At 39.2% G+C, this 23,949-nt stretch overlaps 1 protein-coding gene and 1 long non-coding RNA gene across 2 annotated transcripts in view; one reads left to right on the forward strand and one right to left on the reverse strand.

The window, feature by feature from the left end:
• Positions 1–13,544: 13,544 nt before the first annotated feature.
• LOC140003106 (uncharacterized) lies at positions 13,545–18,981 on the reverse strand. The gene is made up of 3 exons (XR_011811087.1): positions 18,849–18,981; positions 17,878–17,975; positions 13,545–14,607 (listed from the first exon to the last, which is right to left on the reverse strand). It is a non-coding gene; the product is annotated as an uncharacterized lncRNA (long non-coding RNA).
• A 76-nt stretch (positions 18,982–19,057) lies between these two features.
• LOC140003105 (noelin-3-like) overlaps positions 19,058–23,949 on the forward strand; it is a 47,591-nt gene continuing 42,699 nt past the window's right edge. The window contains exon 1 of the mRNA XM_072041919.1: positions 19,058–19,289. Coding sequence (XP_071898020.1) covers positions 19,221–19,289 — 69 coding nt within the window. The 5' untranslated portion in view covers positions 19,058–19,220. The remainder of the gene's footprint in view (positions 19,290–23,949) is intronic.

The raw sequence follows: 23,949 nt of genomic DNA on the forward strand, positions 1-23,949 counted from the left end.
TTTCGTTTCTTCCTTCTACTTCTGCTGCAGAACCTCTCTTCATCGTCGCTATCCTGCAGGAGATCACGTAGCTCTGGAGGCACGTTTGTCACTGGCTCGTCGTCTGAAACTTCTTCTACAAAATTAGAGGGGATAAATCCTCGTTTGCCATCCGTCAGCTCTCCCACAAACCAGCCGTCCTCATCCATGTCTCCAAGTACATAAACGTATTCTCCTGCAGTCAGAGGAAGCTCTGCTTCGGGGTGCTCATTAGGACCCTCAAAAGGATTGTAGCTAAAGCGAGCTAAAAATCTTCGAAGTTTTAGCAGTCCTTGTCCCAGGGACGGGAGTTCGAAGGACACATGCTCCACTCCTGAGTCTCTGGTCTCATCCACAGGGCCCTCGTCTGAAAGAAGGCTGCAACCAGGACTGTTGTGTGCGGCATCCGATGTTGAGGTACTTGTGTGGGATGCCAACACTTCGGCTGCCTTCTCAGAAGTATCATAGCAGTCTTCATGGTTGCAAAGGTCATGGGACTGCTCTGCAGAGGCCTGTGCTGTGGCAGGAGATGTCACCTGGAGCAGTTCTGAGGTGATAAGGTTGGATTTTTTTCTTTTTTCTTGCTCAAGTTGCTGAGAGAGCAGCTCACATTGTTGACTTTGCTGCTGATACTGCTTCTCGAATTCTCTCAGCTGCGCCTGAGCCACTTGCATGTCTTCCTCATGTGTCCTTCTTTGCTCTGCCCAAGCCCTCTGGAAATGCTCAACTTCCTCTGCTTTGTTGTGCAGCAGTCGCTTTGTTTCCTCAAGGTCTTTCTCCTCTTGTTGCCTTTTTTCTGCCAGTTGCCGCATGGCATTCAGTTCACAACCCACATCTTTCAGTTGTGTTTGAAGACGTTTGACCTCTCCAATGGCAGCATTTCGCTGCTCTGTCACTTGCACAAGTTTCGCCTTCAGAGCAGCGTTTTCAGATTGGACCTCCTCTATCCGATCCTTCTGCCCGCGGAGCTGAGAATTTTCTTCTGCACGTCTGGCATTTTCATTTGTCATCTCTGCTAGACGCACTTTCAGGTCCTCGTACCTCTGCTCCTTGAGCCGCTGCAGCTCGCGCACCCGCTCCTGCTCCCATTTGGAGCGTAGCTTGTCAGCCAGGAGCTGCCGCTCCTGCTCTGCCCGCTTCTTTATGTCACGGGCTTCATCAGCAAAGCGGCGCTGCAGCTCCTGGGTCTGGAGACGCTCGGCCTCCAGCTGGGCCCGCAGTTCCTCCAGCTCCTGCCCGTGCTCCTTCTGCTGCACAGGGCTGCTGGGGCGTCGCGCTGGGCCCCGACGGGATGAGGAGTGACCAGACACCATGGGTCCCTGGCCAACACCACCCCGGGACATCGTTGAAAGAATTACAAATTGGCGAACAGTCACCAAACACTGCCAGCAAAAGCTACCGGCAATCGCACGGCCTGGGCCTGAGAGGGACAGCAGGCTCTGAGCCCTCAGCAAACACCAGCACCGCACAGCAGCAAACTCTGCAAACTCTGCGGGCGCGAGCGTGGCCTTATATACTGTGCCTGGTTGTGACGTCATAAAGGGGGGATGACGTCACATGCCCTTATATGGCATGTGCTGGCCCCAAATACGCCCCGACAGCCTCAGCACAAGGGGTGCAGAGGAGGGAGGTGAGGGGGTGGCAGCCCCCACGCAGGTGCGCAACGAGAACCTGTCTGCGAGGCTTCGGGCATGGGCATAGCTGCTCCTTTACTGATCACATCCGTAGGGAGCTGATGACCTCCATCTTGCCAATTTATTCCTAAAACAATGCATTTCCAGTGCACATCCTTTCGCCTTACTCTGTTTGATGTGAAAAAGGCACCCATCCCATTTTTATTATTTTCTCCCCTTTCTCAAAAGCATCCTCTCCTGTGTTGCCCCACACGATCATGTCTTCAACGTACATCCACGGGTCCTGAGGGAACCGGTGGACTTGCTAAGCCACTGTCCCTCATACCTGAGAAGTTGTGGAAGTGCATTTAAGGAGTTCCCACTGACTGCAGGAGGGAAAATATAGCCCCCATTTTTAAAAAGGGAAAAAGGAAGGCCCGGGAGCTACAAGCCTTCCTCCCTTTGTGGGGGTGCAGAGCCTTCATCACCCTCAGGTGCGAGGAAGAGCTGAGGCAGGGCCGGGCTGGGTGGGCAGGGCCACTCTGGAAGGTTCTGTGCTGGGGGCATGATGTAGGGGTTCTGGGGGAGGAACACCACAGAGCTAAGGGGACACATGGGGCTGGGGGCACCTGGAGCACACAGTCAGGGAGAACTGTACTGTATCCAGTGCTGAGGACTGAATCCAGTTCGTGAGTTCTGGGTCCAGCTCTGGGCTCCCCAGTACAAAACAGACCGGGATCTCCTGGAAAGGGTCCGGCGGAGACCACAAAGGTGATACGGGGCCTCGAGCATCTTCCCTAGGAGGAGAGGCTGAGAGACCTGGGGCTGTTCAGCCTTGGGAAGAGAAGACTGAGGGGGGATCTCATCAATGTGCTTAAATATGTGAAGCGTGGGAGACAGGGATTTGGCCAACCTCTTTTCAGAGGTCTGTGGGGACAGGACAAGAGGCAACGGCCACAAAATGGAGCCCAGGCAGCTCCACACCAACAGGCAAAAGAAATTCTTCACAGAGAGGGTGCCGGAGTGCTGGGACAGGCTGCCCAGGGAGGCTGTGGGGTCTCCTTCTCTGGAGATATTCAAGGCCCGTCTGGAGGCCTACCTGGGCATCCTGCTGTAGGGAACTGCTTTGGCAGGGGGGTTGGTCCCAATGAGCTCTCGAGGTCCCTTCCAACCCCTACAACTCTGTGATTCTGCAAACTGTGGGGGAGACGTGGGGGGAGCAGCTTGGGGTGGGGGACATGGGGCTGCACATTGGGGGGCACATGTGAGTGACAGTGGGGGTCTGGCGGGCACACAGGAGTTGAACTGGTGAGGGGAAAGGGGGTCATATAAGAGTGGGGGTGTTATAAATGGCTCAGTCTTCAAAGTAGGATTCTAATCAAAGTTTACAATTTATTAAAGGAATAGAGGTAAGCAAACAGCGCTGGGTGCGCCGGGAGTCTCCGTTCCACCAGGACGCACACCAGTTACATCCAGTAGCTGATTTTTATGCTCCTAGGCTAATACATATTCATTACTACTTCTAAAAAAAACGGGTTATTATAATTAACTTCCGGGATCCAAACCCTCCTACTGGAGCATGCGTATCAGTCTCCAGTGGTCCCCCCTGGCGGTCTCTGGGGGTCTTTCATGCTGAAGGCACATTGTCTTCCTCTCAGTTTGTTTTTTTTTTTCTTGTCCTTCCCCTTTGTACTCCTTGGCAGCATGTCAAAAGCTTACACAGTGTCCCCTTGTCCTTGCCTCCCCAATACCTCCTTAATCACTACTTTCAATAACATCCTATAGAATACCCATTTGCATTCTTTTTGCCAGCTACAGTCAAAGGTTGTTGTTTTTTTTTTCCGTCTCCATATCAGAATAGTAATTTTTTTCATCATCCTCCACAAAATGGGGCATGAGCATATCTGACAGCTTTTTAGGGTATTTACTGTATTTTCAGAAAATTACAAAGCTCACTTAGTCTTCACATTCTCTACTCGTAGCACACTAGAGTTACATTCTTTCATCTCTACCACAGCACTGTCATTGTTACAGGGAGCTGGTTTAGAGCCTGCAGCATAAGTATTTTGTGAATCTTCCAACCAGGCCTTCAGACTGTGCCTATGCCTACATCTGTGGGCACTGGACTTGATGCTCCTTCTAGTTCCTATTTTCCCACTAAGTACAAAGAAATGACATATGATTTTATCCCCATCTTCTTTTATTGTTTGTTTTCTGCTATATTTCTTACTTTACTTCTTCCTTTCGATGATCAACAATTCTTTTAATAATTGTCAATGATGATGGGAGAAAAGGAGAACTTTGAAACAATTTACACCTCAAAAAGTTTCCCAGCTGAGATATCAGTAGCATCAAGGGAAATGCACTCTGTTCCCTCCAAAGCATTCCAACTGACATAGAATACAGTATCCATCCATTAAAAAATAATCAGAAGACTTCATTCCTACTAATCTGCCAGTCTTTTCAAAATAAAATGCAACATATGGTAACATACAGCAAACACAAAATCACCTAATACCACCTCAACATCATTCAGGAAAGATGAGTAGCATGTGACAAGAATGCCAAACATACTAGATAGAAACTGTACTTGGAAGAGGGAGTAGTTTCAACTTAACAACAGCACAGGAAGCCATACTACACTGTGTATATGGGAAATGTTGCAGTTTTGGGGAAAGCATGGAAAAAATCAGGATGCACTAAAACATCCACTTTAATAGGCATTGCATCTAAGACAAGCTTTCATTTAAAACTGAGCAACAGGCAAAACATTTAAAGCTTTGATACATACACTGAAGAAAACGTCAACCAAAGAATACATCTTGTCTTGTCCAGGTCTGAAATGTTTCTGTTTATCATGCTTAAAAAAAAAAAAAAAAAAAAAAAAAAAAAGCTTGATTTAGAAAAAAATAGTTATAAATAACTGGATTCATTACATGGATTACCATGTAAGTGGTGTTATGTGTAGGGAATTTAAGCTTGTTACACAGATACAGACAGCTGCTAAGACCTATTAAGTATGGGCATACACCAAGCCTGCCAGCTGAAAAAAGAACAGATTGAGAACTACTTTTTATGAATAATAATCTTAATTTATAGGCCTGGAAGAATATTACACTTAAAAAAGGTAAAGCCTTTTATCTGCAGCTGTTCATCATCTCTCAACACACAGCTAACAGTATAGAATATGAAATTTCTCAGCTGATTATGGAAGATTAATATTCTAAGCATCTATGAATTTTTTCTCACTTTAAAAGAAATACAAATATGCCAGATAATATAAACAAGAGTGGAAAGGGATCCAGAATTCATTAATAAAGGCTACGCTCTCTCTCTTTCACATACACACAAAAACACAACATAAGAAATTCCTGCAAAAATTGACAGTAATGAATAGTAAATTTTCAGAGGTATCTACAGTCCTCCTTAGACTAACTGGATGAAAGGGTAAACAAGTGTCAGATTCATTTCAGTATTAGTGAAATAAGTGTAACAGTACTTTAGTTAACAGAGGCAGAATGTGAAATAGTTCTCTTTTCTTGCAAAATTACTTACATTTCCATACATTTTTAGCTGCATTCAAACCTGACAGATTAGAGAGCACTTTTAAGTCAATATTTAAATTATACGTAAGATATATTGCAGTCTCTTCCATATTTCAACCTGAAAATGTTACTGCCTGAATCACTTCTCTTTAGCTATTATTATTACATTCACATTGTATGTGCATTTATGATCTTTCAGACGTAACACTTCCTTGCAGATGAGAAAAACATCTGTATTTTTATGTTTTCATAAGAATATACTGGAATCACTTTTAGGTTTCTCAAAAAGTTATCTCACAGCTTTCCGATTTGTGGACCTCTGATTAAAATTACTCTTGCACTTCGGTCAATAGTTTTAATGACCATAAGCTTTAATTTTTCCCTTCTATGTTTTGGACTTTTTTTTTTTTCTGCACAGGAAAAAGTTGGGGACTAAGAGGTGCAAAATTATTAAGTTTATATAATTGTTTTTATAAAATACCGTTCATGTTTCTGGAATTATGACAAAGGGGATTTTCTGCATATTGAAGTTACTCAATTAAAAACAAGTCAATGTGTTGGATTAGCAGGGTGTTGGGAAAAGACTGAAACAGTTACCTAGCAATTGATCAAGGAGCCTTGTCTTATAGAACAATACCAGCATAAAAATAGCTCATAAATCTGAAAGGCTGATTACTAAAACTGTTGTGGGAGCTTTATTTTTCAGAAGAATATTGAATTAATGAGAAATAATACAAAGGGGGAGTTTAATTATTCTGAATAGAATAATTTTTGAACCTAGCCTCTCAGGACAGGTATAATTATGTAGGTTATATATCAGAAATGACTTTTATGCATATTTCATTAAAAGCCACATTTTTTCATGAAGGATAGTAAGCAATAAGCCCTGTTCAAACAGAACTCTCTCTATAGTGCCTTAAATGAAAGATATTTCCTTTGTGGCTATGTAGCTGTTAAGATGGACGGTCAATAAACAAAAACCAGACTTGCTTATAGGTTATTGTTTTCACTAAATAATGAAGTTGTTTTGTTTCTCTCTCTCTCCATGGCCCCACCATCCTTTTGAATATACAGCAATTAGATAGTGGGCATTGTCATGTATATCTAAACAATGAGATTTTAGTTCTGAGTTGATTTGTAAGACTTTTGGTTTATTTTTACAAATGCACATGAAACAATGACGCAGCAACAATTGAATTATAGATCAAAACCACTGAATTTTCTTCAGTGGCACACACTTCACTGTTTTCAGAGAGGAAACATTTTATATCCCCTTTTAGTGTTTCTCTACTTTAATTTTTAACTCGATTTCATCATAAAAAAATATTTACCAGATTTAAACATGTAAATGCTTTTGCTGGAATATATACAGTCTTTTCATCATTGTTGCCACCGTCTCTAAGCTGAAAGACTGAGATTTTTTTTCCACGTACAAGCAATGGTGGAAATGTTTGGTCCATTGAGCATCAGAAAAAAAAATCAATTTAAATTACAATTTTCTGTTTAGAATTAAAATGCTAATGTGCATAGTACAGGATCAGAAAATTTATCAGGTACTGTCCTACATAATACTAAAACTTGGATCTCTCAGCTCAGTAATGGACTGAGGAATCCTAGTTTATCCAACACATTCAACTCATGAACTGAACTGCACTTCATCGCATGCCTTCAGAACTAAAGTCTATGTTTTGATTTACTATACTACCATGTTCACTTAAGAGTACAAAATAATTGTTTATAATATTTACATTTAGCAGAAATAAATTCCTGGATATTCCTGTACTCGTGCATTCACATACACTCAAACCTATGTATAAATAACAATAAAGACAAAAGTATTCTTGTTAAATTATGAAGAACCCATTTCTATCATATTTTGGTGTGGGCCTTGACTCTGGTACTTTTGTCTGAAATGTTTGATAGAGCTCCTGAAGTATTCCTCCAAAATTCAAATTACATTTACATTTATTCCATGGCTATTTTTGTAGCTGAAAATTTTTCCTCTTCTATAAGCACTAGTTTCAAGAAAAGGTAGTTAGGGTTAAATTGTTGGCCAAACAGGAGGAAAGAAAGACAACATGCAAGGGATATGGTTAACTAAGCAGAAACATTGTTAATTCATCAGGGAACTACTCATCACTGCCTCATACAGCAAAGGTTGTGGATTATTATTCGATTGTTTCCCTTGGCTAAAGAATTGTCATTGGTCCCTTTACCCACTGCTAAGACTGCACAGTCCTCTGACTACAGTGTGATAACTCTACTTCTCTTCTTTAACGCCATGTTCTATAGCTTATTAATGCTCTGGATCCCTTCTGGCCGAGCTGGGACAGCCTGATAAACAGACATTTTGAACTATCTTCCTACCAGACAAGGTGGTGCAAAGTGGCCAACCTGCACGAAACTGGACATGAGGGTATAAGCTTCCTGTTCCCCAAAGAGTCCAACACAACACAGCTGACAAAAAAAAAAAACAAAAAACAGCCAACCTCTAAATCACAAGGTGTAAGGGTGGAAGCTACACCCTTCTCTCAAGATGGAGAAACAAGCTTTGTACATACTCCACCTTGTGTGCAGAAACTTACTCCCTATATTAGCAACCCGTTAATCTGCTTCCTCACTCAGACAACTCAGAGGAAAAAAAGTGGAAGGAATGTTCCTTATCTACCCCTTAGATCAATGACTTTTATTTCTTCTTCCTAACCCTGCAAGTGCATGCCACGTCTTTGTAGATCTGAAATCACAAAAGCCCCTGGGCAGGTTCCCAAGCAAGAGAGGACATGCCTTCCAAAGGACCCCAGCACCCTCCCAACAAGAGCAGGCTATAGATAGTCAAAGGTGGGGCTGATGAAATCACCACCTTCTCCTAATTTTTTTCCCCGTAGGAATTCATGATATTTAGCAAATCCCACACTAACATAGCCCTGTGGTGATTCATATACAACACAGCTGGAAAAGGCAAGAAATCTGAACTTCATAGTTGCAAGCAAATTTGGAAGGTAAAATTTGGCTCCCTTAGGGCCATTAAACATCTATAAAAGAGCAAGTATATGAATTCTCATGTCTGCTAATGCAAAGGTCCTAATGATATATACTTAGGCTTATGAGTACCTTTTGTGCTTTCCATTTTGCTAGTGATTATAAGCCTCTTTTAGATTAGTTTTCATATACTGTCTGTATTTAGGGTATTTAATCTGACATAAAAATTACTACCTAGTCTGTACAAGTCAACATGACACACTTAGAGAGCAGAGCAAATACAAATAAGGAGCTCTCATTTAATCTTTTATTTAATTTGCAGTGATCTAGACCACTGTGATTTGAAGGAGTACCAAACCACCACCAACATATACAATTGGAAGAAGAGTGCAGAGACCACTACAACTAGATCGTGCCTGACCTTGCACACATCTGAACTGTGAATGGACAGTACACAGTATGGACAGCTCATTGCAAGACTGATAGGAAATGAACATTTTTCCAGCAATTATCCCTCTGAAATGAATAGGAAAACAACAGCAATAATAATAGTAATAATGCCCAGGATCTGTGCATAGCACTGTTTCTCACTTGCTAAAAACTATCCTCAACTTCTTGCAAATGGTTAGACTCAGTCCCATTGTTCCCAATTTACTAACTTTATAACTGTTAGTCTGAGCCTGTTAGCCTAGGAAAGAATCCAGAAGACAAGAGTGCATTAGCTATTATGTAAACCAATTAAAAATGGGGAGGCTTATGCACTTATCAGCTTGGCACCACAGGTAAAAAGCAAGATTTAAGTAAACCTACACCTGAGGCTACATCTTTGACAGTTTAGCTTGCATGTATTTTCTGAGGCTATTTTACGATAGTAATACAGGGGATGTGTGTTCATGCAGAGCAACTGCTTCTTTCTCCAAGACATCTTGAACAGCTTTTGTACCCTAACAGTACACAATTCTTTACACTATTCTGACTATGGCTCAGATTTTTTTTTATCACTCAAACCTTTTGCTTCAGTCACATTCCCTCTTTTTATACCATTCACAGTCCCACCCCTTCTCGTACCTTAATTCTACTTCCAGAATCACAGAATTTCTAGGTTGGAAGAGATCTCAAGATCATCGAGTCCAGCCTCTGACCTAACACTAACAAGTCCTCCACTAAACCATATCACCAAGCTCTACATCTAAACGTCTTTTAAAGACCTCCACGGATGGTGACTCCACCACTTCCCTGGGCAGCCCGTTCCAATGTCTAACACTACACATATAAATACTGCTACTACCACTGCTACATATAAAATTAATAAGTATCTGCAGTGTAAACATCTTCTACATTTCTATTCAAAGGTGTGTTTTTTTGTTTTTTTTTTTTTTTTTTAAAGAAAAAAAAATATCTTTAAGTGACCAGGTCAGAAAATATCAGGAAAAATTTCCTTCTATGTGATGTGCTCTTAATTACCAAACAAACAATATTTTTCCTAACAAAGGTTGAAAGTCCTTTACCAAAACTATGAAAACTGTTTCATTTGGTCTTTTATGTGTGTACATAAGTTATACATATATATACACACAAAACAATAATTTTTATAGAAAGTGTTCAATCAGCCCGAGTCTATAATCTGAAGTCTACTGAAATATTAACAGCAAAATGTTACATAAGTGCTTCTAATATCTCCCCTTGCTAGCCTGGATAGCTATGACATCTTTACTAATCTTTGTTGTCCTATGCAGAACTTCTTGAGAAAGCACCTACACTGCTTATACCTGATTTTTATCTTATATGTGTCTTTGATCCTGTTTTGACCTTCTTGTTTTAGTCAAGTCTCAATGAACTTAATATTCAAGCTGCATTAAAATCCTGAGTATGTTTTCAAAAGCTACAATTTAACACTTTGGGAAAAAAAGAAAGACTATTATAAAACTTTTAGCATGATATCTGCAGAGCTTTTATTGAAAGAGGGTAGTCTCAAGTAGTTTTAGTTTTTAGAATAATGTTTCAAATAATTAATTTTCTAAATCTATGTAGACAAAACATCTTCTCAGTTTAGAAGACTGAATAATAAAATCAAGAGCCTCTACTTCATTGTTTTCAAACAATTAAAATACGTAGAATGCCCACCAATTTCATCTAGGTGAAGACTTTTTTTTTGTGAAATTATGTTTCAGAATATACCTAACCACATTCTTACAGCATCTAACTAAGAAAAAAAAAATATGTTCTAGCCCAGTCAGGCTACTGTTTCAAAAGTACTGTTACTCCACTATCTGAATCATAATTCAAAAGTGTTTAAATGCAACTGAATACTACATTCTAATATAGTTAGAATACTTATATAGTTATAAATTTTTTCTTTAAAAAGCATCACTTTTTCTCTGGACAATAATTTATAAGTATTTTGTGTTCTATTAAGCATAAGCCTTATACCTTAATAGCATAAGTCCTATGTTCCTTGGCAGATGGGAACAGCATCTTCTCAACTAAAGATTCAGGGTTATCTTAACCTTTGTCATACTTATTAGAAGTTTATTTCTCTGTAACCATTGTGTGTCTCCTCTGTAATATATAGCACTGAGATATTTAATAAATAATATATACACATAGAAAATATTCTATTAACACATCAGGTACTTCAGTAACTTTCCAAATAACTAATTCACTTACAGAATTTTAGGACATTATAAATTTATAGCCTTTTATCATTCTCTTCCTGACTCAACTCACAGTTCTGCCCAATCAGGAATTTTTCCTCTTTCCCTATTAAGCTTAATTGCGTATAAGTATCAAATGTCTATGCACAAAAACTGACTATAAGAATTAGGACAGTTTTAACCATTTGTATAATGTAAACAGAATTTCCATTACAATGGGGTTTATAAGCAAAATATTCAGTAATACTGATCAGTGCCAAGAACCTATTGATTGTAAGCATCTCAGCATTTCTGAGGGACAGGTATTAACAGAATCTAACTGAAAGCTTGCAGTGGTCCACACTGTTGTTTGTTTTGTTGTGGGTTTTTTTTTTAGCCAAATGATTTAACCAAAACTGTGAACAGACTTAAGCAATTCCTAGTCTATAGGCAATTGTTGTTTGTTGTTTTTTTTTTCTTCATGTTATTCTTCTAATGCTACATTAATATTCTGAACTGTAGCATTTATTTTGTAACAGGCTCAAACATGAGAAAGCAAATATTTGCTTTTAAGTATAAGGAAAATTGAAGCTATTATTTAAATAAAGCTTTCCTTCCCCTCCAGTATTCTTTAATTGGTTAAGAAACTATTACACTTGTATAAAAACAGGAACACTGATTTTTCCCTTGTATAAACTAAATGCTGTCAAAGATACCATAATAGTTTGCTCTTGACTTTTACAGAAAATTCAGCTAAGCTCACGCTCCATATTAACTACAGAAATCAATTGGCTGGGAAAATAATATGTAATATATATATGAAAAGCATTATTAGAATTAAAAACTTCATTAAAAATTTAAGGAATTAAAAGGAAGTGCATAGTAATAGAAAGTCCATAAGAGCTACTTGTAAAACAACTTCCCAAACTCAGTAATAGTACAAAATTGTACCTGTTTGTTGAAATGTACTTTTGAATGAAATGTTTTGTATATATTTTGATTATTTCAGGAAGAAACAAATGTCAATTCCCTATGAAATTGAAATTCCAAGTTTCAGCTTGTTCTCTTTAAATGTAAATATTTATTCTATAGCAATAGCTGCAATGCAGTAACTTACAGAGAGAGATTCATAACTCCCCATTGCCTTTTCTTCACAAAACTTCTATGAGGTTACTGACAGATGAAAAATTTATGTTAAAAAAAAAAAAAAAAACAACATTATGTCTCCCATTTCTAAGATTCATTTTTAATAATGATTGCAAATACTGAGGCTAGAAATGGTGCTATTTACAAAAAGGATATTTAAGTGATAAAATGCCCACATTGCACTGGCCACTGTCCAAAATTCACCGTAGCTGAAAAATTCACATGTTGTTCCAGATTTTCTGTTCAGTATCTCATTATTCCTGTCTCTGCAAGGCTATGAACACTAATATGCAAAGCCTCTCAATGCCCTGTCTGTATCAGAAAGACAAGTTTGTTTGTTTGTTTTACCTGGCAGTTTGTCTTAAACAGTTATCATATGCTTTCGTTGATCTTATTCAGGGGTTGACAGTATGGCAACTACACCACACTTGATCTGGCAGGACACAAAAAACCTGGCCGAATTCAAAGCACACAGGCATTGCTCTTAAAAAGTCCCACACAGACATTTGTTTGGTCACGACATATGTATTTTGCATGGCTTTGCATGAGCTTTGCATAATCCTCAGGCCCTGATTCTGATATGCACAAGTGCAAACATGAAACCCTTGTTTTAATGTTTTAAATGCTGCAGTCCTGAATTGCACTCCTGTGGTTTGATATGTTTTCCTTCTCCCAGTACAGTTCTACCCTAGGAATAAACTGATATAATTCCACAATTAATTCCTACCTGCTGTGACAGTGCCCCCTCAGGGTAAAGATGATATTTTTACATTAACAGACAGGAAGCTTCCAGTGCGATTGACCTCAAAGACACTGACAAATTAATTACTTTGCTAGTCAATATGGCATGGCAGCTTAAAGATACGAGCAGATACCCAGCCGACTAACATGCATGCTGCCATCTGCTGAATATGACAGCCAGGGATTTGTACTACTCTGGAAGACAAGTAGTGTAGAGCCTTCCAAGAAATATGCTACCAAACCCCTCATTCACAGCTTATTTAACAAGTCAAATAAAGACAGTCTTCTGGTTCTGAAAGAGAACTGGTAGTATCTTAGGATTTTTTGACCTACATGTTTAAAATGGAAAAGGAAACTATCTTAGAGTATTCATTAAAACTTTGGTTTTGAGCCCACAGCTTAACAGCAAGAGCTAGGGTATATTCAAAAAGCTCATGAGATTTACGGGAACACTCATGCAGTGCAGATGTTCATAAGGGGTTCATAGTTTATACACCTCACTTGTCAAGCTTCAGTGTCACCCTGATTTAAAAAGCTGTCCTCTGGCTTGACTTAAAAAAAAAAGTAATTATGAGAAAACTTGTTACCATTTTTACAGGCTACCATTTTTTCAAGAAAAAAATTAGATATCTCTTATCACCATTTTTTTTTTTATTTCCATAATCTTTTTTCTTTTTGATTTTCAACAAAACCACATCAGATTAGAAAACTGAGTGATTTGTACCCTACTATTCCTGTAAATAATATTATACCTCAAAATGGCCCCAAACTATTTATACATAAAACTGTATGTAGGTAAAACTGTTTAAAGCTATATAGCACATATTATATTGATCCATAAAAATATACTCAGAATATATTCATTGAAATGAATAGAATCATTTAATTTGTTCCTCTGTTCCTGCTGTGAAACTGGGTAGGAGTAAAATCAAAACAAAACTAGAGCCAACAGTAAAGATGTATTTGGGGTAACACTGGATGAATGAAACAAACAAACAAACAAACAAAAAAGTAAAAGTTATGGTTTCCTAAATTTTGTATTGTAATAAGAAAACAGAAAACAAATAACACCGTACATTGTGGGACGCTGAATTTGCTGAGCTGTTCAGACAACCCAGTACATCTGTCAGTGAGCACAGCAAACACTGCCTTGAGACTTGCCTGGCACCAGTTTGCAGATGTCTTCATTCACAACAAAGTGTATCACCTGGATAACCTCACAGATGAAGAATAGTAGATACCATTTGATAACTGCCAGGAGACATATCAACTCACTTTACAGAGAGACTTGCACTAGAACCTGACAAATGTTGTACGAAGTAAACTGAAAGACCTTTTTTTAAATATTTCTCTTAATTCTTTTCCTCACATTTATCTTTAAAAAGCTGTCTTCCTTCTTAAACTGATCTCAAAAAGAACACCAATATATACCTTTCCTACATCAGTATTCAAAATCAAGCTCTACAGAAGCACCAGGGGAATGCCTGTTAAGCATCAGCTTACACAATGATTTTTTTCTAGATCAGTTACATTCTAGCATTCAGCTGGAATTAAAATATCTAATACATGTCAACTAAAAAATTATCATTAGAGTACCTTACAGTACCTGAGTTTATGTCATCAGCTATAACAAGCATCCTTGGCTATATGGGACAGAACCACAAATACTGCAATAGTACCGCAGAGAGTTCTGTACTGCTATATTCTTTTTAAAACAGAAACTGATTAAAAATCAAAGCAATGGCTTACTGTCTTACAGAAAAAAAAAAAAAAAAAAATCTTAAGCTCATTTGTCTTTGTGGCAAGTCCTGTTCAAACTATTCTTTCTCCAGTCCAGCAGAAATCTCTGCACTGAAGAGATACATAGGACACTAGATGCACTGACTCTTCTTTTGGGGGAAATATAACAGGTATGAAGATAACACACATAACCTGAAAACAGATCAGAACACAAAATTCATCTGAATGTTTGCATTATAATTTATAATTATGACTGAATATTTCTTCTAAGTATGTGTGCTTTTAAATAATTATGAGCTGGTCAATACATAATACATACATACATATATATATATGATGGTAAAATCTACACAGGCAAATTTAATGATTTACAGTAGTCCAGAATTCTGTCCAGAGACCTACAATGTCTCTCTATTTCATTTAACATCTATGTACTCTTCACTAAACTCAATGAATTAGTGCTTTACTGAATCCTCTACTCACCCAAGTTTACAACACTTTAAGCAATCTGTGTCTCTAATGTTTATTACAAATGTAGTCACCTATCACAGAAGTTCAGCTTCTGCATCGATAGTAGTTTTTGTTTTCATTTTTATCTCATTTTCAGCTCTTCGAATCAAAATCTTTTCTTTAATGTGAGATGTAATAATGCTCTCCAAGGACATTTCACCTTCATTAAAGTCAACAGGGTCAGTATTTAACCCCTCTCTTCCCAATTTCCTAAATTCTTCATCCTTATCATAAACATAGAGAATGCCTCAAATTCCAATTTTGGACTACCTTCCTGAATTGGTGGAATATTCAACACCCACAAAATAATCAGTGAGAGTGTAAGATAGACAGATTTTATAAAATATTTTCTTTTCTAGAAAAACCTTTGATAGCACTGCAATTAAAACCAGCTTTCAGACATGACCTGCCATAAATAATTTTAGTAGTATCTTTCTAGGTATGTGTATATATGCCGTCTTTTATCATAGTTCCAGTCAGTACTTTTGAGCTGTCAAATTCAGATTGCAGAACTTGGAACATATTTATATATAATTCAGTACCTACCTCCAATTTATCAACTTCAGTTTCCAGTGTACCCAAGTGAACAAGTATCTGTCTTTATTCCAAGTGCTAGCAATGCTTCTTGCAATACGGTGTCAAAAAGAAGTTGTTATAACTCTAGCCACACACTGAGAATATCCTTCACTGTCTAGACAAGCTGTATTCAGCTTGCCACCAATTTGCTAATACGCCGTCATTGATGCCTGCAGGAAAGCTTTTGATATCTCTTTTTCTTCTTTCTCAAGACTGAGTATTTTACCCTGACTGCCAACTGTCTCCATACAAAGAATTCAAGAAGAAATGCCATACAGATAGAATTTGATAGGTTTTAAGGATATGAGTAAAAGCTTTGTTAGAAGGAAATGCTCAGAATGAGGTATTCCCTTGCCACTATAGGAGACACAGCAAAAACAAAACCTTCTCATATTAGCTTGAATTTTGTTTAATTTTTCAGATATGTTTTAACAAACTCAATTATTACTCAATTACAGGTAGCAATTGTCAGTAATTTTCATTAGTCTGATTGCAGTCTTTTCTGACTCAGAAATTACTTGTCAGGTTGCAGGAGGATGGACGAGTTAGTCTATTAGGTAGTTTCTTTTTCTCTGTAATGAACCATTAAAATCAAACAGAATAGAATGGGGTCTCTTTATGTCATCCTTATGTATTCTTTTAAAACACATTTTGGTGCTTTTGCATGTACCAAACAAATTAGTTTCTATAACAGGTGAAAAGTATCTGAAGAGTTCAGGAGATCTGATGTCTCACTTTTTTTCGGGGGCCTTGGGAAGCTTTTGTTTTATTTTTAACTTGTACTCTTCAATATTTTACTGATTTCATAGACAGATGTTCCAAGCAGCATGAGGAAGTGGGCAAACATAGAGCTTTTCTGAAGCTCCTCAGAAAGTTTGCATGCCATGATTAATAGTTCATACGTTTTGCCAATTTCATCTACAATAAAAAAAAAAAAAAAAAGAAGGAAGGGAGGAAGGAAGGAAGGAAAAGAAGAGTGTAAAGTGATAAAGTGTAGAGGAAGAAAGAGAAGGGAAAATTAAAGAACTAGTCACTGACATATTCTAGTAAAATTCTAAATACCTTTATATCTACCTTTGTGGTTTTAGAATCTATGTGTGTTTTTTCTTTGTTTTGTTTTGTTTTTGTAAGAAATGGGCTATTTTGAAAACACCATTCACTTCATCCTTTGGAGAACTGTCAGAGTTTTGGTGTTTTGGTACTGTTACTTTACCTTTGCTTGAAGCCACATATACGCAGCTATCCCCTTGATCGGCTCTTATCCTTATTTCATAGAGAATAGAAATGGCTGAAACCAGTCTCCTTTCTGTATCTTTTTGTACTTTCTTTATAGATGGAAACTCTAAAATAGGGTATGTATCAGAGGGTATTCTCTTTCCATTGTAAATTCATAGAATTTCAATAGAAACTCATTCATAAATTCTGCAGTTTATTATTATTTTGATCCACACTTTGCAGATCTACCTTACATAGAAATTTAAGACCATATCTTTGAAAAAGACAATTATGACTGAAAGAAGTCTTCTCTAAGTCATCTTACCATAAAACATACATTTTGATTCACTCACAAAAGCAAACCTGATTATTTTTATCCTGTAAAAAATTCAGAACGCAGAAAGATAATAAATCACTGTAGGGAAAACTGGCATCCTTGATCCAATTATTATGCCACTGATATACAATCCTTTCAGATAGCATGTGGGCAGAACAGATTCTGTTACATGTATCTTTCAGCAGAACTCCTGAAGACATAAGACACCAATCTTGTAGATTTGGAAACAGGTTAGAAAACAGTGCCATTTTCATACTCATTCTAATGAGCACTTAACCAAAACACTCTCCTGGGCTTGAGAACTCACCAACATACTGTACCTAAAAACATCCTTAAATAATATTTTGCACTGCTATTTTGTTTTTTATTGTGATGTTTTTCTTCTTTCTTTAAGAATATTTTTGATCCTATTTTCTTTGTTAAGATTACACAGCACCTGAAAATCCATGACAGCATTAGCTTTTCTGTGGTAGCTGCTGAAAAAGTACAAAGGGAAAATGTAGACCCCAGAAAAGTTAACATCTAATCAAGACCAAAACCAAACCAAACCAACCAACCAACCAAAAACAACAAACACATGCCAACAGTAAAGCTGATACATTTTGCCATGCAAAACTGGAAAACTTATTTGTATCTCACAACAGAAGCGACTGGTCTGTCTTATTAGTTTCCCTGAATCAATTCCCTTCTCTCCTCTTTAATCCTAATACCAAGCCTGATACAAAAGGAGCTTCTTTTCGTTTCACTTCCTACGACCCCAACCCATAAAACCAAATCAAACCAAAACAATGGGGACGCAGACAAATAATCCTCTACCTACTTACTGTTTCTACTGCCTGCACACAGGAGCTCAGTCCCCAGTTAGCAGCTGTTTCTTCCTCTACTTTCATGGGAAGATGAAAAGGAAGCCTCCTGCAGGTTCCTAAAGAGAGAGGAATGGTGCTCCAATCACACTGTAATAGGAAAATATGGAAACTTTTCCTTTTCAATCAGCCCCAAGTAGTAAAAATGTGCCAATCCCTCAGAAAAGATGACATCTTTTCATGAGATGACATCTTTTCATCAGTTCCAAGTTTATTTCCTCTCTGTGAGTACTTAAATTACCCTCAGGTTGGTTTTGGTGAAGAGAAGGATGTCTGCTACCACTGAATACTGGAACTGCTGTATGTGTTTTAATAAAAGCTAGTAAATCTTACACCGCATCCAGGACCCGGGGCTCTTTCAAACAGAACAGCAAATACTGTTAAGTTCACAACAGCATTTAGAATTGCTGCTATAGGATAGAGCTGTGCGGAGAGAATGAAGAAATGTTTCCTGGTCATCAACTACTAGGATGAAGCGAGCAGGAAGACTCGCTTTTTCTGATGACCAGCTAGGCTTAAGTTCTCTGGCCAAATCAGATTATCAGATTAAAAAAAAAAAAAAAAAAAAAAAAAAAAAGGAACTCAGTATTGTATGCATATAAAACAGGTATTTAAAATTAACGAATACCAGTAACAGTTGTAGGAGAGAAGCCCTTGAGAAAGCACGGAAGGGGACACCCCAAGGCCTCTGGGCACCCCGCTGGGGCCGCTTGGTACCGGGGCTCTGCAGCCCCTTGGGGCTCTGGCAGCCACCTCAGGCAGCCCCCGGGTGAAGCGGAGCGCGGGCTCGGGCGGCTGCTCTCCAGCTGCACCTCAGGCGTGCCCCAGCCCGTCTGAGAACCACTAACGCATGAAACCTAAGGTTATGCTGACTATGGGTCGTGAACTTGAGCGCTGTAAGGGCAACTAATTAAAGCCGTAACCCATTTTACCAGCGCTTTGTTACAGGACGGAGCCGCCACAAGCTCCTCCGCGCAGGAGCTGCCCCGCGAGGGGGCGCCTGAGGGCGGGCGGGCAGCGGACGGGCGGCAGCCATGATGTCGCATCCTTGCCACCGCCTCCCGGGCCCGAAGTTTGGCGGAGGGGCGGGCCGGGGCGGGCCGGAGGCGGGCCGGGGCAGGGCAGCGGAGCCGCTCCGGCACCACGGGCAGCGCCGTCCTCGCTCGCCCGCGGAATGAGCGGCCCCCGGGCGGCTGCCGCTGCCGCCGCCGCTTCCACTCGGGCTGCGGCGGGAGGCGCGGTGCCCGCGGGGGGAGCGGCGTGAGGCGAGGCGAGAGGCGAGGCGAGGCGGCCCCGGCGCCAGGATGCGGGCGCCCGGCAGCGTCCCCAGGCTCCTGCTGCTGTCCCTGCTGGCCGCCCTGCACCCTGCCCAGGTAGGAGCCGGCCGGGTGCCGCGGCCGACGGGGCTCGGCGGGCCGGGGCGGGGGGGATCGCGGCAGCAGGAGCGGCCCCGGGCTCCCCCGGGGCTCCCCCGGGGCAGGTGCCGAAGCCGCGGCGGTGCGGGTCTGGAGGAGGTGGCTGAGGAGCAGCACCGCGCTGCGCCGCTGAAATCGCCGCGGTGGGCTGAACCCGGCGGGCCTGCGGCGCTGCGGGAGCTCACACCTTGCCAGCCGCCTCCTGGTGCCGTGCCGCCTCCTACCCGGCAAAGTGAGGAGAGGGAGAGGATCGCGGGGCACTGCGGGCAGCCCCCCAGCAGCCCGCTCCGCTGTGCGGGTGAATGTCCCCCCCGCGGCACCGCTCGGGTGCCAGGCAGCCCCGCGAGACAGGATTTGGCTCTTCTGACAGTTTGCTTTTCCCTTTTAAATAATTGACATAGTCGTATAAAATACGCACGGAATTTCCAACAGCGTGAAAAGGGTATTCCTCCTACGAAAATATAAAGACAGAACTTAATAAGCAATTCGGTGAAAAACAGATTTACAGCTGCAGTAATCATAAGATACGGTGACAACATAAAAGGAGATGATATATGATTAATAACATTAGCTAATAATGAATTATAGCCATCTGATATTAAATAGCAGCTATTTGACAGCATCGCTATCGCTGTGTTCTGCAGAGACTCGTATCAGGCGGGGAACAGGAGTTCCTCAGCTGTGTGAGCCCGAGCACATGGCCACATCGCAATCACAGGTTTCCAGTCATTGCTCTGTCTTCTGGTACACTTAGATCTGTTGCAGGCAAAGAGGCTGCCTGAAGACAGGATAAACACAATTTGTATCACTGTCTATCCACAGAAGAGTAAAACCACTAATGAAGTGGATGACCTTCAGCTGGCAGAATTTTGCTTAGTTTAGGTGTCAGAGATATGCCCCATAACAACACTGGGAAGAAATGTTCCATCATAGGTGTCTGTTACCATCGAGCACTGAAAAGCAGGATGCACCACTGGAATGGAACTGCATAAATTATCTCTGAAACTTTGCTTCTAGTCCTTTGTGCTGTGGCACACTGTGCAGAGGGCAGAAAAATGGCCTTTTAGTCATTGCTGTGTGTGACATTTTCAGGGATATTAAAATGTTCATTGCAGGCCCTTTTAACTCCGTGAAGAGGTCATGAGCCAGAAGCTCTAAAGTCCTTAAGAATATGTAAAAACAAGAGCCCCTTAATCCAAGTCTGCTTTTTATCAGAGATAAATTGGGTTTTCAGAAATTAAAACAGGAGAACAAATGGTTATTCAGATCCTTGATTAAGATACTGCTCCACTTTAAGCATATGAAAAGGTGCCACATATAGATGACAGATGATAGTTGAGTTTTGTTGATGTATTTCTGTGAAAAATGATGTATGCAAAATGACTACAAGGTCTGTGGGTTTGGTTTTGTTTGTTTGTTTTCAGCAAATAAATACAAGTTATGATTGAAATCACTTTAAAAATGGAAGCAATCCTCAGGTATTTAGCTTACTTTATGCTAAATGGAATAACAATGTTCTGCCCTGCAGGTTTGGAAGCAAATATATTACGTGAAATTAGTATTAGGAAACAATGAGGTGATTATTTCCTTCTTTTACAAATAATTGTGCAACATGCTCATGACTAGACACAACTTTTTAGATGCCCTTGACACACACAAATGAAAATAAATCATGACAGATGTTTCAAAGCATGCCACAGTACATTCCTATTAATGTTCTGCATAATATCTAAGTAATAAAGAAATAATTTCTGTAACTCATCTATTACTTTTAAATATTTCCAAGAAAAAAAATAAGAAAAAAAAAGCTTTGATTTAGAACTAGCTATCACTGACTTTAAAGACTGTTGTCCACAGGCACTCTTACTATGACAGGGGTTTTATGCTAAACTTACTGTGTTATCTACTCATTGTAAAGTATTTAAGTATTGCCATCTTATGGTAATATATGCTAAAAATATGTATAGTTTATTCTTAAATTTCTGGCACATTAAAATTTTATTTCAATTGCAGTAACTTATTGCCCATGTTGTATTTTTATGTCTTTTTTTCTGCTAAGCTTGATGTAGAATATTGACCTGCTCTGGAAATTAGCCTTTAACAAATGGAAGACAGCTCACTAATGATTAATTTTAAATACTCTTAATGCTAATTGTAGAATATCAATTTTAAGACACTTATTAAAATGTCACATCTGTTAATTTGATTCTAATTTTGCTCTGTATTTATACTGAAAAATACAAGGAAACTATTCATTATAATGTGTTTCAGTAAAGTTTTATTTCCAGCAGGATGATTAGATATTCAGCAGGAAGCCAACTATATAAAAAGACTTGGAATATAAAATCTTTCCTTTCTCCTACATGCAAAAGCAGTATCTTGAAAGAATGATCTATTAAGTACTAGGAAATTTCTAAGAGTTACTGCTAGATGGCATCTCTGTGCTGCTTTTCTGCAAGCCTGGAGTTTTCTGAAATGACCTTCATAGTATACAAAGTGGATTTCTTTTGTAAGTGTTATTTTGGTGGCCATCATTTGATCGCTATATCCAAATAACCACAGCAGTATAACCAAGTGAGCATTTTAGAGTAATGTAATGCTGCACCAGACAGGGAACAAGCTCAGCAGGTCTAGATGCTGTTTTTTAAGTTTGATTTTTGAAGATTTAAACAGATCTGAAAATAGGTATTTTTCAATGCAGTCAATAAAATTTATGTCTTTAATTTTTATAATGGTTGTATATCCTACACCTGGTGGGTTTCTATTCTTTGAACTTTGCCAAAAGAAGTGTTTCAAAGGAAGACTGGTGGGTCCAGTCCCAAACAGGAGCTATGTGTAGTATCATTAAGGACAGTTGCAAAAAGCATCTGTTGTCTATGTTCATTGCTTGCGATAATAGGATCTTTGGGAGCATTAACATAAAAAAAAAAAAAAAAAGCAAATTTGAAAAGTTAACTGTTTTTGAGTGCATTCGTACCTTCTGCAGTTTGATCTTTGGAACAGCCATGTTTCTAGATTTCAAAAATCCACAATTTTCACACATCAGCAGACTACGCAACTAGCTGCTAAAATCCTTCTTTTTCCCAGAGACCAACAGAACTTGTTTGTAGGAAGAGTGCATTACTTTAACACTGCTTCAGAGTATAATTTAATTCATCTCTACTGTGAGAGTGTATAACAAGGATATTATGTACAAACAAGGGTTACCGTAATACACAATTTTTGTTGGAAATACTGAGTCATAGTACTATAATACAGCACAAAATTGTGTGGAAATCTCATTATCTTTTTGGAAATTAATTGACACTGTTTTCCACAGTATTAGTCATTAGTCAATATGAAAATCGTATAGAATTATTTAACCTACAGGATTTAAGAATGCTCTAAATAAAGAATTGCTGAATATATATGGTCAACTCTTGCCTTAACATTTCTGAGCAATGTGATTCAAAACCCAGTGAAGAGCAGTCCAGAGCTGTCTGTGTCCCGTGTCTTCTCCCAGATACGTTACTCTCAGTCCAGTAACTTCAGTCAATGGGTAACAGTTTGCAGAAATGCAGTTTAATAGCTGTCGAAACAACACCCAGCTATAACTCTAAAAATGTGTTTCTAGTTGCCTACAGATTGAGCAATTATAAATTTCCAGTTCAAATCCTTGCAATTCGTAAGAGACCTATTAAGAAATGAACAGGAAATCCTCAGAGAAGCCCCAGTTTACTTTGGGCACTGAAATACCCTTTTTCAATACTTTAGTATGACACAAATGCTTCAGGGCATCACTTCAGCGTTCTTACTGGATCTTCACTGAAAACCAAGTAAAATTTAAAAATCCTTGTGTAAATCTTTGCAGCAATAGTATTTTGAAGACCATCTTTCACCAAAACGTCAATCTATTGTACTGCTTCACTTCACAGGGCAGTAGATTTCTTGTCTAAGATGAAATTGAGAGAAGTGAGGACTTTGTATGCCTGGGTATAAATACAGAACTCTTTCCACAAAGGAGAATGCCAGCATGCAGGAACACACAGATAGCTTTACAGATAGAAAAACATTCAAGAGTTAGATGTTTTTATGTACTTCAAGAATGCCCAAAGAAGATCAAAGAGCTTATGTTGTACTTGTTTAGCATAATGAGGTCATGTGTACTACTTTCCACATGGTCAGCTAATAAATGTGCACTTGGTGCACCTGCAGAACAGAACAATTTGCTGTTCACCTGATCGATCTGACCGTCATTTTTCAAAAAAATCTTTTTCAAAATATGACAGCTCCGAATCTGCCTCCTTCAGCTTTTTTTTACTGACTTTTTATTTTTCTAAGAGGTAACGATCTTAATGTGTTCACAAGGGGATCTCTTAAGAACCCTTGAAGTGCACAACATCAATCTTCATATACTTAGTCTTGGCATTAATGATGTTTTTGGTGAGTTTGCTAAGAAGAAAAAATGGATGATAAATATCTTAGCCATTCCTTTATTCAGTCAACTGGGAATTTTTCCTAATACTAGAAAGAAATACGTTTTCTAGAGGACATAACTCCTCTTACTTCAGTACTAAATTATCTTTACCAGCCATTCAGAAAGTCGATTCTTCTGTTCATCATATTTGCTCTGGGACAC

The sequence above is a fragment of the Anas platyrhynchos genome, chromosome 8, assembly GCF_047663525.1.
Source record: "Anas platyrhynchos isolate ZD024472 breed Pekin duck chromosome 8, IASCAAS_PekinDuck_T2T, whole genome shotgun sequence".
Taxonomy (NCBI): domain Eukaryota; kingdom Metazoa; phylum Chordata; class Aves; order Anseriformes; family Anatidae; genus Anas; species Anas platyrhynchos.